Source organism: Apaloderma vittatum, unplaced genomic scaffold (genome assembly GCF_000703405.1).
Source record: "Apaloderma vittatum isolate BGI_N311 unplaced genomic scaffold, ASM70340v1 scaffold11173, whole genome shotgun sequence".
Classification (NCBI taxonomy): domain Eukaryota; kingdom Metazoa; phylum Chordata; class Aves; order Trogoniformes; family Trogonidae; genus Apaloderma; species Apaloderma vittatum.
In genome coordinates, this window is record NW_009708847.1 from 7,227 (window position 1) to 25,178 (window position 17,952).

General features: G+C 42.6%; 1 protein-coding gene across 1 annotated transcript; it reads left to right on the plus strand.

The window, feature by feature from the left end:
* Window positions 1–1,009: 1,009 nt before the first annotated feature.
* On the plus strand, window positions 1,010–9,265 carry LOC104267283 (natural killer cells antigen CD94-like). The gene is made up of 6 exons (XM_009866712.1): window positions 1,010–1,136; window positions 3,612–3,710; window positions 5,433–5,519; window positions 5,910–6,064; window positions 8,671–8,783; window positions 9,145–9,265. Exons 1-6 carry the CDS (start codon window positions 1,010–1,012, stop codon window positions 9,263–9,265), a joined length of 702 nt encoding a protein of 233 aa, XP_009865014.1.
* Window positions 9,266–17,952: the final 8,687 nt, after the last annotated feature.

Genomic DNA, 17,952 nt, shown 5'->3' on the forward strand with positions numbered 1-17,952 from the left:
TAAGCACCCTTTACTTCCAACTTTTCCGTTGTACCTTCTTTTAGGATATAATCTTTAGGATATAATGCAAGAAATACATACAGCCAGAGATATTTCTGCTCTGAAAAAAAATCATCTGCACAGCAGATGCAAGAAGAATAGCCCAGTCATTACAGTGCATTACCAGTCTATTGATATTATTATTCAAATGGGAGACTCTGAACTTTACAGACAAGAGCAGGAACAGCTACCACCGACATTCCTCTCTTGCAATTTCCTTCTGATTCACGCTGTGACCACGATGTGACTCATCACACTGGGACAAGTGTTATGTTAAGCAGAGCTGGTCACCGAAGATTTTTAAGAGCTACAGCTCAGCACCGGAGCAAGGCACTGCAGAGAGCTAGAGATGGAGGGTGAGGATGGATAAGCCATTTCTGCACAGTGACTACTCTGTGCAGCGCAACGGCAGAGAGGTCCTCAGTGCAGTCTGGTCTTTCTCTGACACAGGCTGAGCGGTCACGTGAATCCTGAATTTTTGTAAAATAGTTTCACTTTTATTTCATAATGGAGTATGGAAATGCGGGCTATTGCTTTGGATGCAGGTGTTGTGTTGTATTTGTGCCCTGATATGAGAACGTATCTTTCATATCTTGACTCAAAACAGCAACTATTTCTAAAGCATCTCATTTTAAGGAGATAGAAAATCCTGATGCTGTATTTATGGGGTCAGACCAGGTGGGTAGTGAAATGGAACAGTCTTAGGTTCCTTTCAGGAGCCAAATCTCCCCACCTTCACATTCAAGAATAAAATAACCATCTTCGACAGTGCCACTTGAACTCCTCTATGCACTCATAATATGTTACTTTTACTATAGCACAGTAATCAGAACAGAGCCAGTTTCCTCTGTGGTTTCACTGGAAATGCTGAAACACGAACCATTCTCGTCTCCTCGGCATTGGTCTTGCTGCCGTGTGCCACTACTCCCAAAGTACTGCTATTGCAGGAAAGAAGTGTGATGAGCTGGAGATGGAGGATGAGGAAGGCTACACTGCTTTAAATTTACGGCCCTCAGCTTCAGTTATTACTTCTAGATATTCAAGCAGGAATAAATGTTCTGCAATTAAGGCTCCAGCCCGTTGTGCTACAGTAGATGGTAAGTACAGATGGAAGTTAGCTTTTCTATCTAAATTGGGGCATAACTTAAATTTGCATGTTTATGTTGATCACTTTAGATAAAAGTTCACAGGAACAGCAGAAAGAATAATCATAATGGAGTCTTGTGTGCTATTGCTCATGATCACAGAGGATATTTTTCCCGAAGTCTCTCTTTACTCCAAGTATTTTTTCCATCTACCTCAATTTGAAGACAAATTCCACCTTTCTATGGTTTTTTTTTTCATTTTGCTAGGACTTGTTTGTTACAGCAGGGCACTACAAGAGGGGAAGGCTCTATAATTTTATCAGATAATGCAGACCATGAAAATGGAAGCAATTTCTTCAGCTATGGGGAGTAGAAAGGCGCCCCTGTTTATCAGTCTTAATACTGAATGTAAGCTCTGATAGGAGTATTTATTTGTTTATACTCAAAATTGTTCTGTGAACAAGCTGCATCTTAACTAAGGTAGTGGATTTTCCCTGTGGAATGCCTGAGATCATAAAATGATGACTTTATGTTGTTGCTGCTCATAGGTTCGCCATGTGGCTTGCACGTGAAACAAACATCATTGCTGCTATTTGCAGGTTGGATAGACAAAGACTGAATTAATTTCACTTTGGTGCTTCCTGGAAAAGATCTAGGGCTATCGGTTGAGAATGAATGCTTGACAAGGAGGATGGAGGAGAAGCTGTTGAGAAGCAGCAGCCAGAAAACCAAGGATAAAATATCAGGGATTTTGATCCAGGAGAAGAACTTTGCAGAAAAAAAAAAAAAAGGTTAGCAAGCTCAGGAAACTCTTTAAATGTCCTTTTTATATGCACAGAGAACTTGTAGATAGAGTTGTGACTAAATTATCTTGGGAGGAACTTCTATAGTTCATCTTTTCCAATCTTCTGCTGAAAAGGGCTGGTTCTAAAGTCTGATCAAGTTGCTCAGGGTCTTATCCACATGAGTTTTGGAAACCTCCAGGGATGGAGATCTAGCAGCTTCTCTGAGCACTAGTTCCAGTGTTAAAAGAAGAGATCTTTTTTTTCCTTGCAAATTTCCCTGATGCAACCTGTGACTGTTGTATTGTGTCCTTTCACTGTGCCTCTCTGAGAAGAATATGACTTTGCTATAAAGCCCCTTTAGGTAGTGAAGGACTGAAATTAAGTCTTCCCTTAGCCTACTCTTTTCTAGGCTAAACAAGCCTAGATTCTTCATCCTCTCTTTAGGTCCCTGACCAATTCAGTGTTCCTCTGCGGGACTCTGCAGATAGCTGATGTCTCTTTTGAACTGGGAAACTCAGCACTGGACACAATAGCCCAGACATGGCTTCATGACTGTCAAGTAGAGTGGAATAATCACTTCTCTTGACTTACTGGCTGCAGTCTCGCCAATGCAGCCCAGTGCTGGTCAGCTTTCCCTGCCACATGGGCTCCCTTGAAGACTCATGTTCAACTTATACACTGGGACCATGAAGCAGAGCTGCTGCCTAGTCCATCAGTCCTCTACCTGTACTGGTGCATGGAACTGCACTGTTACAGGTGCCGTAATTCACATTTGTCTTTGTTGAGCTGCTGCACTTAAAGCTCTTCCCTAGGACTTTTAGATCCCTTTAAAAGGAGGTTCTACCCTTCATCACCAAAGTGGTGTCACCTGCAGTCTTTTCAAATTACCTTAACTGGTGAAGGTTAGGGTCATTCTCACTTAACTTTGGCTGTGTGAGTTTTAGTTGCCAAGTCTATATGGGCTTCTGGGCACCTCAGGTGGGTGTTACTTCCCACCTAACAAAAGATTAATTCCCTGGAGGTGCTTGCTCTGATGCACTGGACTCCAGTAAAATACTTGATGTGTGTAATACTTTTCAATTAACTTGAACACTCTTGAACAGGTATGAAAGAATATTACAGAAAATGGGAGAATAAAAGGGAAAAATGTGCATATATATGTATATGTAAAAGAAAATATTTTAATCAGAGGATAGTCAGCTGTTAAATTCTGCAGAACTATATTCCTGATTAGACATTGAACCACAATGGAAATTCACAGTAAGGGACTGAAGAAAGATGTACAATTTAATATTAAAACACTGCAATCATTTAGAAACCGCAGTGAGAGGTTCCTTAACTAATTATCCAAAACTAGACGTTGATTTTTCCTTTTCAAGATGGAGAAGTCTTAGGGATTGTTTTGTTATTTCCAGGACTGTGGGAACTGCAAAATCTAATCTGTTTAACTGCCTCATGAGAAGAAATTTTACCCTCAGGCACTAGAGCCTCAGTTAATAAGCCGTCTCAGTGGATAAATAGCTATTCTCTACAAATTACTCTGGGAAATTCAGGACAGTGATAACAAATACTGCACCACAAGAAAAAGAGGCTTTGAGGAAGGGATAAAGGTGAACCAAGGCTGTCAGACAGCAGGTAATACCACTGTTTGGTGAGGACATCTGCTGTTTTTGTTGCTGAATGGGTTTTTTGTTTGTCCCAGGAGCCTCTGCCTCATCTTCCATATGGCGGCCAGTGGCCTTTGCTCTCCTCGTTTTGTGCCTGGTGCTGCTGACAGGGCTAGTAGCCCTGCTAGCCCTGTGTAAGTACTGTCGAGTCCCAAGCTGCTGCTGTGAGAGTGAATTCCAGATGTACGCCGCCTTCTTCTTCCCCTACAGACTATCCCTAGTGTCTCTGTTCCCCCAGTGGAAATAATATGGCAAGAACGGTAACAGCACAGCTCTCCCACAGAATTACCGACGTGGCTGAGTGTCAACAGGTCACTTGGGATCACTAATGTCTGCCCTTATAGTTAAACTTAACCCCAAAGGTTACACTAATCCTGTATACAGGACCTAAACCTCTCCAACTCTAATCCTAAAACTAAGCACTAACTTTAACCCTAACACTAAACCCAAACCTCAGTGACGATAACCTGGGCACTAAAGCTAATCACTAAAACTATCCCTAAGCATAAACTTAAGCCCTAAGCATCACCCCAACCTTAATCCTAAATCATAACCTTAACCCCAAGTTTAACCCTAACCCTAATATGTACCCCTAACCCTAGCTCTAACCCTAACTCTAGACCCTAACCCCTAACCCATTTCTGAAATCCATTTCTTACTCGTCACAGCTAGAAGCTCATCTCATTAGCCACATTGTCTGTATAGTGGTGCCTCCCTGTGACTGTTACCGGGATATTTTGCAGTTAACGGTTCCTTGTTTTCTTTTCGAATTGTAAACTTTTTGCAGGGAAGGCAATCCTGGCATCAAAGCATTGTGACTGGTGCATTTGCCCAACGATCACAGGAGATTTTCCATAGAAACATTTCAATTAAGAGCAAAAGATGATGCCACATTACATTTGGAAGGAGAGAGAGAGAGTTCCCAGCTTGTTTTTGGCAGGAGGGAAGCAGTTGCAAGTGCCCAGGACTAACATGCAGGATGGTCCATGCCATCACAGAAGTGTTAGCTCAAAGGCAATTCCTCAGGTTTCTAGCCTGAAATCCACCCTTTCCTCCCCAGTATTTGAAGCTGGACTATCACAAACCCCACATAAACTCACAGAAACGTAGAAACATCAGGGTTGGAAAGGACCTTAAGATCATCAAGTCCAACCTGCAGCCCTACACCACCCTAACACTAAACCATCTCCTGAAGTGCTGCATCCAGCCGTTTTTTAAACACACACAGGGATGGTGACTCCACCACCTCCTTTGGCAATGTGTTTCAATGCTTCACCACCCTTTCAGTGAAGAAGTTTTGCCTAATATCCAATCTAAACTTCCCCTGGTGCAACTTGAACCCGTTCCCTCTTGTCCTATTGCTATTCACTAGGGAGAAGAGGCAAACACCCATCTCACTACAGCTGCCTTTCAGGGAGTTGTAGAGGCTGATAAGGTCTCCCCTCAGCCTCCTCCTCTCCAGGCTGAACAGCCCCAGCTCCCTAAGCCTCTCTTCATAAAGCTTACCCTCTAGTTCCCTAATCCTTCCGGTTGCACTTCTCTGTACTTCCTCCAGCACCTTGATGTCCTTCCTGTACTGTGAAGCCCAGAACTGCACACAGAACTTGAGGTGTAACTTTGTCCAGATGACTTTTGAAAATCTTCAGGGGTGGAGATGGCCACACTTTCCTAGTTGACCTTTTTCAGTGCTGCACAACCCTCCTGGTGAGGAAAATGCAAAATATGTACACGCAATGGTGGACATACAAATGTAGTAGACAAAAAAGAAAAGAATGCTAAGACTTGCAAATTGCAGCTGCATTTAAAGCTACAAATTTTTAAAAACAGTCTTTGATAAGCACTGTTGTGCCCTTCAGTTTTTCAGGTTTCCAAAGATCCTGAGGAAGACAAGAAGCTGCAGGAACTGAGGGAAGCGCTGTGCTTTGAAGGAAAGGACAAAAATGGTAAAACTGGTTGTTATGCAAATAAACACAAATCACAGCCTTTTCAGAGCCCATTAACTGAGAGACTTGAATCACAGGGAAATCATAGAAGTATGGAATGGTCTGGGCTGGAAGGGACCTTAAAGGTCATCTTAGTTCCAACCCCCCTGCCATGAGCAGGGACGCATCCCACTAGACCAGGTTGTTCACATTCCCATCCATGTCTGTGTCTGTTTTAACTGCGGTAGTATTTGAGATGTGGACCTGTGTACAGTAGCATGCAGAACAACTTGTCTCATCCCTTAAGAGCTCAGCTGAATCGTCGTGACTCTTAATCTTTTCTCAGTCAAGCCAGTAGCTAAAGCCCCTTTATTCTTTGCAGGTCTGCATAACACTCTCTCTGATTTCTAGAAACAAAATGTGCTCTCTGTCCAGCAAGCTGGCATAACAGTGGAGCTGACAGCTGCTTCTACATTTCAAAGCAGAAGAAAACATGGAAGCAAAGCCAAGAGTTCTGTTCCTCGAGAAACTCCACTCTTCTTGTGCTAAAAGACAGAGCAAAGATGGTACAGTCTTAACCTCACACATTCCTTTATGTCACATGTCTTAACTTCCAGCAATCTTGCAAGCCGAAAATAGTCTGGTTGTTTGCAATGCACGTATTTAAATTTCTCTGGATTAAGTAGCCTTCCTGCAAGTCACAAGGTTGTTATGACTTGCAGCACTTTCTAAATTGTGTGCCGTGAGAAATATCAAAATTGCGTATGATAAGAAATAGAATGAGCCGTTGTATAGGATAACTTAATTAGCTAATACTTAGGTATTCATAGAGAAAACTAATTGCATACTATTAGCATGGAGGAGAGATCCAGCACACAGAAGGTATGTTTTCATCATCTCTTTCCACAAGTTTTAGTACTAAGGACTCCCAACATCAAACCCACATCTATGTGAAATCTAGAGCAGCCGATTCACCATGGTACTGTCACTTACATGCTGCAATGCAAAGAGAATATAAAAGGTTGTTTTCTGACTTTGTGATATACCTTCATGCAGCGACCTTAGTGATGGCACAAAGAGTACACAGCAGAGGATTATATTATGATGACTAAAAAAACTGTAGGAAATTAACAATTTTAAGTAATGTGGGAGTTTTTTTGCTGATTAGTGAAAAATCTGTAATTGGCTCTCACTACTATATTCTCCCTTTTTGTACACACATAAACTGTGAATCTCTTTTTCAACAGCTATTAATTTGAAACAAAGCCCAAATATCCTTATTTTCTTTTTGCTACATAAAACTTTTAAAAGGAAACCAGCTTCCCTGGAAATCTCTGTCCTTTTTCCAGATGGAGTTAGTTTCCGTTGGGGATTCTTAACTCTACAGGATGTTTTTAAAAGTGAAAATCAGATGGATAGAGACACACCAGAAACTGGAGACATCACAGAATCACACAGAATCACAGAATGTCAGGGGTTGAAAGGGACCTCAAAAGATCATCCAGTCCAGCCCCCCTGCCAGAGCAGGATCACCTACAGCAGGTCACACAGGAACACATCCAGGTGGGTTTTGAATGTCTCCAGAGAAGGGGACTCCACAAACTCCCTGGGCAGCCTGTGCCAGTGCTCTGTCACCCTCACAGTGAAAAAGCTTTTCCTGATATGTTTGTGGAACCTCCTATGTTCCAGCTTGTACCCATTGCCCCTTGTCCTGTCATTGGACATCACTGAAAAGAGCCTGTCTCCGTCCTCCTGACACTCCCCCTTGACGTATTTATAAACATTTATGAGGTCACCCCTCAGCCTCCTCTTCTCCAAGCTAAAGAGACCCAGCTCCTTCAGCCTTTCCTCATAAGGGAGATGTTCCACTCCCTTCATCATCTCTGTGGCTCTGCGTTGGACTCTCTCAAGCAGTTCCCTGTCTCTCTTGAGCTGAGGGGCCCAGAACTGGACACAATATTCCAGATGTGGCCTCACCAGGGCAGAGCAAAGGGACAGGAGGACCTCTCTCGACTTAGACATGGTTTATTATTGAGTTTAGCAGCATCCTGAGGTCAGAATTGTGGTTCATACTGTTGGGAGACACCTGAACACCACACCTTCAATACTGAGTTCAAGACATGATTTTGCTATGCTATATAAATCCCTCAATAGCTTTATTCCAGATGTCTAGGTTCTTGCTTTTTCTTTCATGTTTGATGTAGACAGCCAGACTGAGGCCAGATCAGTTTAAGCCAGCTGTGGATTTTAGATTTTGCATGAGTCCCTAAACATGGCACTGAGCATCAGTAGAGCGTCTGGAGGACCTAAGAGACTAAGATGCTGAGGCACCTCTTAGACACTTAGACACCTAGGGATCAATTCAGGTGCCTAGGCATAGGTTTCTAGGGCTATCTGAGATACCCAAGGGTATTCTCTTTGACTTCCAAGCAATCATGGAATCATAATTAGGTTGGAAAAGACCTTTAAGATCCAATGCCTCAGCAAGGCACAGTTCTTCCATAGGTTCTGGGTCTTGTCTGTCAGCCTTAAGTGAAGACCTCAGACAGGCTGGTGAATCTCAGGAAGTGTGAGGGACTTGTATTTAGGCAACAATCTCTGCCCTCTAGGCTGGGATTCATCTCACCTAACTTCAGGCACCTGCAGCGTAAGCGGTCTGCAGATTCTGAGCTGCTTCCTCGGGCTCCACTGCAGTTGGTGGGAGATCTGGTCAAGATGGTCACTATGCAGTAGCATTCCCACCAGGTGAGATGAATCACCTCTCAGGCTCGATTGGACCTGTTGGCCAGATCTCTGCTGACTGTCATAAGGACTTGCACGGTGTTCCCACATCTCTATCTAAATTACAGATATCTAAAGGCAGCTTAGATACTTAAAGACAGACCAGATAAAATTGCTTTTTTATTTGTTGTTTTCTTTTTTAAAAAGCAGTATTTTTACAGATTCAGGTTAGATTTGTCTTGTGGAAATTCAATAAACAATAGTATTTGAATAATCCTATAATCAGAGCAGTCAGCACTATCTCATAGAAAACAAGCATGCACAACAAGCTATTTTCCTACTGAGTAAGAGTTATCTCCTGTGAAGGTTACAGAACCTTCACAGCTGAGAGACACAGGAACTTAGGTCTTATTTTTAAAATAGTGTTGTGATGATTTTCCCATATCTGCAGGCTTCTCTGCCACGGGATTCACAATTTTACTGGGTTGGATTATCATACATATCTGAAAAGAGCGGCTGGTACTGGGAGGACGGAACAGCTTTTTCAAAAGAAGAAACAAATTGGTAAGCCTTCATAGCCTGGCACCGGTGTGGTTCTGTTTGAGGTGCCCCAGTAAATTCTATGGGACTTGTGCTTCCTCTCACTTTCCCATGTTTGTCACACGTGCAACGATGAAGGAGCATGGAAACCATAGCATCTGCTATGGAGCTCCCAGTTAATGTCCTGTATAAGGAGCAATGGGTGGCAAAGTGCAGCTTGATCACATGCACTGGACCCAAAAAGACCACTTAGAACAAATAAAAGAGCTCCAAGGGGGAAATAAATCTACGTTCCAGTGGGAAATCAGTATGATTACAAATGATCCAAATATAGGTCACACGATGTCACTGAGACATCACTAAGCAGTATCCTTCAATTTCCCAGGGTTGTGTTCTATGACAACATCTCATGCGCCTCTTTTTACGGATCAGTTATTTATACCAGCAACCCCTGTTCGACAAAGCAATTGTGGATCTGTGAGAAAGCTGTTGTTCATTTTACCTGAAGAAGCACTGCAAGAAGGGACGTGGGATCTGCTACTGTGAGATACCAACTTTAGGAACTGGAAGTTAAAAATATGTTGTTATTTTTGTTTGTTTGTCACATAGGCTTCTCTGATGGATGATTCAAATAGACAGGTCATTAGAGACTAAATCTTGCTCTTTGTCTCTAATTTCCCTCCCGAGCGAGAGAAAAAACCCTACTTAGCTGAAAACTACAAGCCTAGGATGCAACTGGAAAAAATTATCTACAGTGAAGCAAAGATTCTTGCTTGACTCTCTAGGTTGACAACTACACATGTCTACGTTCTGGAGCTTCAGTCAGCATTTTACATGAATATCTGTCATATGAATATCCACTCTGTTTGGGATCTCTGGAGCCCAAGGTACACACTATGCATCTTGTGTTATTAAAGCATTTGTCATATTTCTTGAAAGAAAATGATGCCTCCACTTTTCCGGGTGGAGTTTCATTGCATGAGTTCTTTGAATTTTTGTATACCAGCACTGGTTTTGTATTGCATGTGTTTATATTCCTTGTATATACATATACCCTGAATCTATGTGTTTATGCCTTAGTATTTGGACACTTTCCTTAAAATAAATGAAAAAAAAATCTTTAATATTCAATATTTCCTGGGAGAATATTGCCAAAGATTGAAGCAGTTCCTTTACCCCTATACACCCTGACCTGTACCTCTTGTTTTCCAGCTACTTCTCTTCTCTTTGTTCTGCTTTGACAGCCTTTGTTTTGACCTGTTACCCAGCATTGATGGCCCATACCATCATCTGCCAAAACCGTTTTCTTCTGTCTGTCTGAAAGTGCGTCCCCTTTTATATTTTCATCAGCTGAATTCACTGTCTGTCACCCTTTGCCATCCTTACTAACTGGGCTGGCCCATGAAAAGTGGGATGAATGCTTTCCAGGTGGGGTGCAGAAACCATTGGTTCAGTGGGGTAAGGGAAATCACAAAAAGTTTCTGTCAAAAAAAAGCTGAAGTTGCCTACAATGGGAAAAGCAGAGGCGGATATAAACTTTGGCACGTTGCGTGTAGAAAGGCATTAAGTCAGGTGAGAAAAAGCTTCAAGGAACAACTAGGAAAAGGAACCCAAATTGACATTGGAACTTCTTGAAGCCTATCAGGGACCTACCAGATGTTTGGAAGGGCAAACCGGTGATCAGGCTCTGAGAGGAGCACACGGGAGATAAGGCTGCTGCAGAAATTTCTGCATCCGTGTTAAGTGTTGAGTGAGTGAACCTGGTGGCAGAACCCATTCTTCAGCAGGGTGGAGTTCCTCAACGAACATGTCTGAAACTGAAGCGGCTGTGGAAAGGGCTTTTCACCACACTGACAAAGCAAACAGTAACAACTTGCCGGGAGCAATGGCATTTCTCCAAGAGTCTTAAAGGAACTCAAGAATAAAGTAGCTGAACTGCTCCAAGCAGCGTGTAACCCATGCGTACCGCCATGGCGGAACCTGAGGAGGGGAAAATGGTAAATATGATGCCAATTCTTAAAGACTTGTCATGGGCTCAAGAGGAGAATGGGCAGCTTCATGGAAGAGAAACCTACAGGCGGTGACTAAACCCCAGAAACCACACCCAGTCAGGAGGTCCCTGACCAGAAAGTGTTGGAAGACTGGACGAGTATTAATGAGAAGCATGTTTGCCCTGTTCATCTTGAGGTCTCCCTGAGAAGGAGAGAGGAGGATGCTTGAGGAAGAGCAAATCAGGGAGGAATCCAATGCTTATGGTGAGGAATGAGTGAAGAGGGCTAGTGGATGAGGTGAAAACAAAAACCAGAAAGAGGGATCACAGAGCACAGCATCTGCAACAGTATAACCACTGCTTCCTGAAGGCATCTGAGAGTGATGGATGATGCCTTGTGATCCTTTGCAGACTTGTAACTGCACAAGGCATAGCAGTAGGCTGTGCAATCACCTCTGCAATCTACTATCACCCTCCTGGAGTTACAGGTGGCCGGTTTGGTCATGATCAGGTGGTGGAAGAGGTTCTGTGACTTGTTTTGGCTTTGCATGAAGACAGCATGAATAAAAAATGAGAGGTGGGTACAACAAGAGTCTAAGAGGGTCTGGAGAAATTAGAAGCAGGACTGAGCCTGGCACAGAACTAAATGGTGCCTGTATCTGCAGAGGGTTGTGAAATCCATACTGTCATCTGCCAGCCCAACAAAGGTGTGTGCTATGGTCACCCTCCTGAGGATTTAAATGCATGCTTGGATGAATGCTGCCTGGTAGCATCGAAGCCAGCTGTGATCTGCAGAGTCCCTGTCCTCTTGCTGTAGCACATAATGAGTGTTGTGGTCCATAGACCTTAATCCAGCTACTTACGAAGGGGACAGCAGCAGTGCCAGAGCGGTGTGTTTGTGTCAGCATCAAAATGAAGTGGTGGTGGCGGCCTTCTCCTTTCTTCTCTCCTGATTCAGCAGTTGTGGAGGCAGAACGAGCTCCCAGTGCTGCAACCATTGCATCTACATGGAGACATGGGTGGGGATGGTCCTCTTTCCTCTGCTGTGTCTCCTCCGCAGGGACTGCTGGCAACTACTGCTGGTCCTGGAGGCTGGAATCAGCCCTCTCCACTCCATATGGGTATTTTGAGCTTCCCCATTAATTTTTCATGCAGAGGAGGTATCTGCCATTTTGCAGCATCTTCTCATTGCTCATTAAAGGAGACGTGTGGGAACCCATCATTCTGTGCACTGGGAGAATCTGGATTTTCAGCTGACCTGGGAGGAGGAGCATGTTTTGGCAGTGGGTAGGAGCTGGACTGGCTTACTATGACACATCATACTCTGAGGGGAAGCACACATCTCATGTTTTTGTCTGGGACCCAAGTTGATTAGTTGTTGGTTGGATGGTTGTAGTAGAGCTGGAGGCTTTAGGAGAAGAAAAACCCAACCCTTTTCCCTTTTCTCTTTTCCTTTTCTTCTTTCAGTTTTACCTTTTGCGTTTCCCTCTTCCCTTTTTCTTCTTTCTCCTTTTCGTGTAATTTTTTAATTTGTTTGGATTTTTTGGTTGTTGGGGCTTTTTTTGGTTGCTTTTTTGAGAGGGAGGAATTGCAGGATGTTACAGGAGCTTCATCCCCCATTGTAGGTTGTCACTGCTCACATCAGTGAAATCCAGATGAATGACAGATCAGAGAAAGTAATCAATGCAGAAGATAGCTGTTACTAAGAAAACCAAACATGCAGCACTAGTGAATATGTGTCTTTGATCAGCATTTTGTGCTCTTCACAGAAAGAAGCCCAGGTGCAGCATAACTGTTATGGAGGAGAAGCAGCTGTTGTATAGCTTATCCTCTATGATAAGAGGAATGCAACCATTGAGAAGAGCTACCTGATGTCTGTGGGCTTTCCAGAACCTGCAGCCATATGGGAGTCCTCTTACTGCGTATACGTGTGACCCACCTACTGCTCATGGTGTCGATCCCACTGAGGATCCGCCATGACGCCAAGATCTTGTAGTGAATCTAGCCTCTTCAAGCTTTGATCTGCAACAAATCTAAAGCCAGAAAGCATGAATGCTGGCCCTGATGTTTTATGTTGGCCCATCCCTACCACCTGGGTTGCAGTAATACCTTGCAGCTCATTGACCAAGATGGGGGAGATGTGGGAGAGTTTGGTATTATGTCCACAGTTAGTGTGGACATGTTTCCTGCTAGACTTGAACAAGTCAAGTCAGTCTGTCATTGCGTGATGGACTATGGGAGAGGGATTTTAGCTGTGAGTAATTCCTGTGCATTAGGCGTAGCACTACGAGTCTGAAAGAAGCTGAGCATGACAGGTGAAATTTGAAGCTTCTCAGCCTAAATATATTGTACCAAGGTGGAGCAAGCTTTATAAAGGACTGCTTTCCTCACTGTAAGGAGCTGCATCATTGTAACCCTTCAGGCACAAAATAAGGGCTCCTTCTACTCTCATCTATGATGAACTTTGCAATTACATGTAAGGTTGAGCACATCTCTCAGTACTCCATGTGTTTCAAAAATGTCGTTCTCAAATGGTTCATGAGTGACACCTCTATGATTTAAAAAGCAATTTTTGCTAAGCTGTCCTTAATGTGGTGCCTTGAATGGGGCCACTTACGCTGAATTCCAGCGGTGTGTATGTAGCAGCTGCTCGGCTGGGAAGGGCCTACACACTGACCTTCGGGGTCAAGAGTGGCCGCTCCTTTACTGTGTCATGTTCCAGGAATGGCATTGACTGATCAAGGTTTCTGCACTGTAGTAGCTGAGTTGGAGAAGCAATGTTTGCGGTTGTTTTGCCAACACCACAGAATGTGTGATTATGATACAAAGTGAGACAGAAGCAAACACTGTTTATCTAAATGCTTCTAGTTAATGTCTGTTCTCTTGGAGGCACATACCAGCTGAGCTTCAACTATGCTTATAAAGTGCATCTAAACCAATGTAGTTAGACTGCTGGATCGATTTTGCTAGCTCATATTGCAGAGACTTAATCAAACAGAGGGAGCCTATGTGGAAAAGATAATCTTGAGCCTGGCTTTATTGTTTGCAAAATGACTGCTCTTTCAGGACAACATTAGAAGTTCTGGCTTGTCCATATTCACAATACAATGCAGCCACAGCCCCTCAGTAATCTCATATTGATTCAAGTGCAAAGTACTTAATTTTAGGTTTTGCAGGTTGACAAAATTCATATCAAATATCATGTCTTATATCAAATAATTCTGCTAAAGAACTAGTTTAAAGCACCTACCTCTAATATTTTTTTTTGTATTGGCACGGTATGCCTTAGAACGGGTTGGTCTGCCTTGCAGCTAGTCAGATGACGACCAGATTCCTGCTTCTCAATTCACGTGGCCAGGCAGCGATGCCATGTGGCACTTGGCCACGGCACATTTGACCTTGGAAGGCAGCATGGCTGTCTCCCAGATATGCAGAGCATAAAATATTGTTCATCCACATCTTTGCAATGCAGTCAAGCAAGTTTGACTTTGATGTGGCATTTTCTGTAATAAATGTGTTATATTTGTTATATAATGTTATATAATGTGTTATATTTGTATATAATTTGTTACATTGTTGTTAAACACAAGGTCACTTTGTCAGTAAATACTACTTTTTCTGGTTTAGGTATACGCTTTACTTGTTTTTGTGGTTTAAATTCAGCTTAAGACCTTCAGGGGCACAGTAATTGTAGACTTCCCACAGTAACTCTAGTGGAGAGCATCAGGGTGTAGGTAGTCAAATAAAATCAATTGCCGTTCCTTACGAGGAGTACCTCCACTCCTAAAGCATTCCTTCCATCTCTCCATTATTTTTTTTTCCTTTATGTCAGGTTATGGGCCAAGATGGGAGACAAACCACCAGCTCTGCTTTGTATATAACACAGGCCCTGGAATTTTACCCAGGGTCTCTTTTAATAGATGCCATTAACTGTTGTTTGGGTTTTTTTTTGTAAATTATTTTAGTTGTTATTAAAGGACAGCTTGAAAAAGTATACCTGTCCTTTCTTTGAAGACTTTGAGAGGTAGTCTACCATTTTTATTTACATATGGCTAGGACAATCACACTTGTGGTTGAATGTGTTATGTCTTTTTCTATTATGAACATGCCTAAATATAACTTGCAGCTGTTGACTCTCAATGTGTCTTTCTCTGCAGGTTATGGTGTCACCAGTACTCTGTATTTTCAGTGGTGTGACTGAGAGATACTGATCTAGTAAGACCAGAGTAATGCCTCAAAATGCCCCCTTGAAGGCATTCTCTGACCTTCTTAATAGGTCCTGTAATTTTGCTCTGGACCACCTCTAAGCTTTAAACATATTAAAAGCCCAAGTAGGTGCCTTCTCTGCTGCTGGACGTTGCATCTTCAGGCTTTGCTGGGCTTCCAACTCAGCGTTGTCAGTCATAGGGGACAGTGACTTCTCCAGTGCTTGCCAGTGAGGTTCCTGCTCTCGGCAGCCTGTCCTTCCTCCCTGGCTGCACAGGAGACAACTGTCACACCCCCCTCCATTACTTGGCTGTGTCTTTGAGTCCATGAGTCAGTACAAAAATATTCCCTGAGTCCTGGTCCAGAGCCTGGGAGCAAGGGGACCAAAGGTCCCTTGGAGCATGCCTTCCCAAGTCCCACTCTGCAGAGGGATTAGCCTGTCTGCTCAGAGGCCATGGAACCACACAGCAGGCTTGACTGTGGCGTATTGATACATGGACTCTGATGAGGCGGATTGAAGTCAGCTTTATTGCAAGCAGGCACATATTTATACTTATTAACAAGAAGCATTATTTATGGGTTACAAACAGGAGACCAGACTATACAGCCAGGATTGTTATTAGCTCACGTACTCCTTCAAACACTCTCTTATCACACAGGGAGAACAGACTTTCCCAGGTCTGTTTTGATCATACTCTCCTGTCCATTTCCTTGCACATCTCATGTACAAGAAGCATCTTATCGGTCCATTCTCACGAGCAAACTCCCAACATGAGCTATACTTGGCTGGTCAGGGTCTCTTTTCATAATTAGCAAGCAAGAGTTATGTACTTGTTTAGAAAAGAGCTCAAGGATGAAAGTCTTAATTCTGCAACGCAGTGCTGCCAGCACAGCCAACTGCAGGATATCCACACTTGACTCCTCAGAGAGGTGTGTGAGATACATAAACAGAGGACAGTTGTTGGAATTAAAATTACTTGTTTACTAGTAGTGCATCAAAAATGAAGAGGAAACAACACAAGCAAAAACTGCTTCCAGTAGCAGTTACATTCTGCCCATGGTCACTCTTAGCTGTTTCCACAGGTCAGGCAATTGAGAGGGATTTGTGGCATTGAGGCAGCTGCTGGACCAGTACCTGAGAAGACTCCACTGGCATTACTGAGCGTCTTGCCTTGTTTATGTCCGTTCAGTTGGCCAGCTGACTTTTGTTGATCTGAAGTACCCCCTCCACTTCAGCTACAGATATTTCCATTTGCAAATTTTGTTTTTTACAATTGTATCTCCTGATGCAAATATTAAACAGCACAGAGGCAAACACTTTCAGCAGTTTCTGCTGCTTCCTTCTGAACAATGAATTTTTGCCATTTGTCTAGCAATTATTCCACGTAATGCAAATTATGATGTACACACATGCTATGATTTTTTTCTTCAGAATTTACAAATTTCTTGGTTTGTTAAATCTGCATCTATGCTTTTATCAAAAAAATTTATTATTTTGTCAAAGAACGAAACCTAGTTTGTTTCTTGCAACTTTTTAAAAAAAACAAACCACAAAATTTTTGCTCAAAGAATCATGTTGTTTGTGTTGGAAGGGACCTCAAAGTTCATCTAGTTCCACTGAAGCATTTGTTAGATAACTTGTAATAACTTTGCACTCTCTTACTTGTGATTATTTTTAGGGAACCATCTAACAGTCATTGGCGCCATTTTGCTTTTGCTCTGTGAAGACTGGCGTAACACTCTCTTCCAAAATCCTGGGATTTCTCTAGTGTGCCAGTATTTTAAAATACCTAACCCCAGTGAGCCAGGTGCCTCCTCAGCAAAATCTTTTATGATTCTAAGATGCAAACTTTCTTGGCTACTGATCTGAAAATACTTATGCTTAATTGATGCTGCTAAAACTTTCCTTAGTTCTCAAATAGATTAGGAAGTTGTTTGCCATCCTCATGTAGCACAAATACACAATTCTGTTTCTTTCTGTATACAAACAACTATATAATCTGTATGAAAAAGCCTCCATCAGAAATCTTCTCTATCAACAGTTTTACCTATATCCACCCAGTAAGAGTCTAGGCTGTTACTAGAATTTCTTGAAAACTCCTTCCAAGTGCCATTAACATATGCATCAATCAGTTTTTTCCAGATTATTCTGAACACTCTTTATCACCCTGTATATTTCATAAATTCTCACTTTTATTGTGTGCCATATGCCTCCTGTCCATCCACATCTTTCTTATGCTTTTTATCCTCCTGTTGGTTATCTACAAGATTTCTAAGTGCAAACTTCAAATTCCCTATCAGGCAGGAAAAGGGTTTAATCATGTCTTTTTCACAACCACAGAACCACAGATCTTCTCCGCCTTGTAAACTGCCAGCAGTGAAATTTCTATACAAAATTTTATTGTAGCTTTCTCATGGACATTTTTCTGACTGCCTGATTTGCGATCAGTTTAACCTATAACTTCCTCCGTTTGAGGATTTATCATTCTCAAGCACCAATTTTGCCTACGTATTTGCCCAGCTTCACAGTTAAAACACATACATATAGAAATATCTTACTTAAACATCACCCTGTAGGCATTAACCAAATATACCTATATACATCTACAGATACACGTAAATGTTGTATACTTATTTACAACATGTACACATACATGCATATATCTTTATACATATGTACAGTCACAAACGCTCACCTAGACACAATTTAATTTTCCCTGAAAGCAAAAAGGTACTTCTAAACATGTAGGCACGTTGTCTGTAATGCAGCATCCCAGCAAAGAGCTGAGGCTATCGACCTTGCTTCCCAAGATGAAGACATTTTTTGCTGTGAGTCCACCTCCAAATGGCCATTCAGCTCCTCCACCAGATGCAGCCCTACCCCTCGCACACCGACCGATAGATCTATTAATATTTGGCCAGGGCTGGCTCTCCTGAGAAGGGTGTGTCAAGGGATGGGAGACAAAGGACTGCAGGAGGGTGATGCAAGGGTTTCCT